Source organism: Lottia gigantea (assembly GCF_000327385.1).
Source record: "Lottia gigantea unplaced genomic scaffold LOTGIsca_4, whole genome shotgun sequence".
NCBI lineage: Eukaryota > Metazoa > Mollusca > Gastropoda > Lottiidae > Lottia > Lottia gigantea.
Genome location: NW_008709379.1, coordinates 2934128 through 2935264, shown reverse-complemented (window position 1 = coordinate 2935264; position 1137 = coordinate 2934128). Strand labels below are relative to the sequence as shown.

The 1137-nt window shown below is 35.4% G+C and overlaps 1 protein-coding gene across 1 annotated transcript in view; it reads left to right on the top strand.

Annotated features, from left to right (window-relative positions):
* LOTGIDRAFT_153720 (hypothetical protein) overlaps window positions 1-148 on the top strand; it is a gene marked incomplete at both ends in the record, with an annotated part of 4602 nt that extends 4454 nt beyond the window's left edge. Inside the window, one exon of the mRNA XM_009059740.1 lies at window positions 9-148. Within this exon, the coding sequence (XP_009057988.1) occupies window positions 9-148 (140 nt within the window). The remainder of the gene's footprint in view (window positions 1-8) is intronic.
* Between the last annotated feature and the right edge of the window lie 989 nt (window positions 149-1137).

Below are 1137 nucleotides of genomic sequence, written 5' to 3'. Positions count from 1 at the left end.
TTCTGGAGGGGATGCTGGTGATGGAGGAGGGGGCGGAGGTGATTTTGGAGGAGGGGGCAGAGGTGATTTTGGAGGAGGTGGGGGTGATGGTGGAGGGGGTGCTGGTGGGGGTGCTAGCTGTGGTGGATGTGGAGGCTGTGGAGGTTAAAATTATTGGCAGTTAGTAGCAAGTGATATAAAGCTACTATATGCCAGAGCTGGTTTCTCAAAGATGTCTTGTGCAAGAAAGATGTTGTTTGGTTAATCAATTTTACCAAATTTTGGAATGTGATAGAGCAATATGGAGATGGTATTGCATTGAAATGAATAAGTGGTGATTTTGAGAAACTGGTGTCTGTTGTGTTATTTTATGGTGATTCCTCAAAGCTTATTGTGATAGTAAACCAAATTGTTGATGCCATGTTTGTATATATGTATAGTGTTAACCCTATGTATATAATGAAAGCAAAAGAGACCAGTAAGGAATTATATGACGTGCCATTTTAATTGTTATCAGGTTTCATGTTTCCAATGTATCTTGATGTCGAGTGACAACCTTTTTCATGACACCCCCAAATCTTTTTAATGAGCTCTTCCATATATGCATTTAATAAACAATATATGAAACAGTAGTGTGTTAAGTTTGGAGGAGTTGATTTTCAAACAAATATGAAACAAATAATGGAAAATGTTTTTGTGGTATGAAGAAGCGCCTTTTAACTTTAAAAAACAAGAGCTGGTATTTTGTAGTGTAGCCTGTGAATTGGCTGCCAATTTCATTAAAGGAATAATAATCATGAAAAATTGCTGTGATTGGTTTGAAATCATGCATATTTTTAGAAATTGAGACCAGAAATTCAGTGAGTAAACATGAAACCTGATTTTGTTAAAGAGATACAGTCACTTTATTATTTGGGTTACCAGATGATTCATCTACATGTATCAATAGCACTTTTCACATTGAAATTTACACTTAAGGTTTGCTTGAAATGAAATTATCAGGAATGAAATGAAGTTTAAGGTCCTACATTTAGATCATGATTGGACATTAAAGCGACAGTGCAATATAGTAAGTCTGTGTAACATATTAGATGTGTTGAATTGAGGCCAAGTGTAGACAAAAGTGAAAAATGCTTGATGAAATTTTATACCATTAAA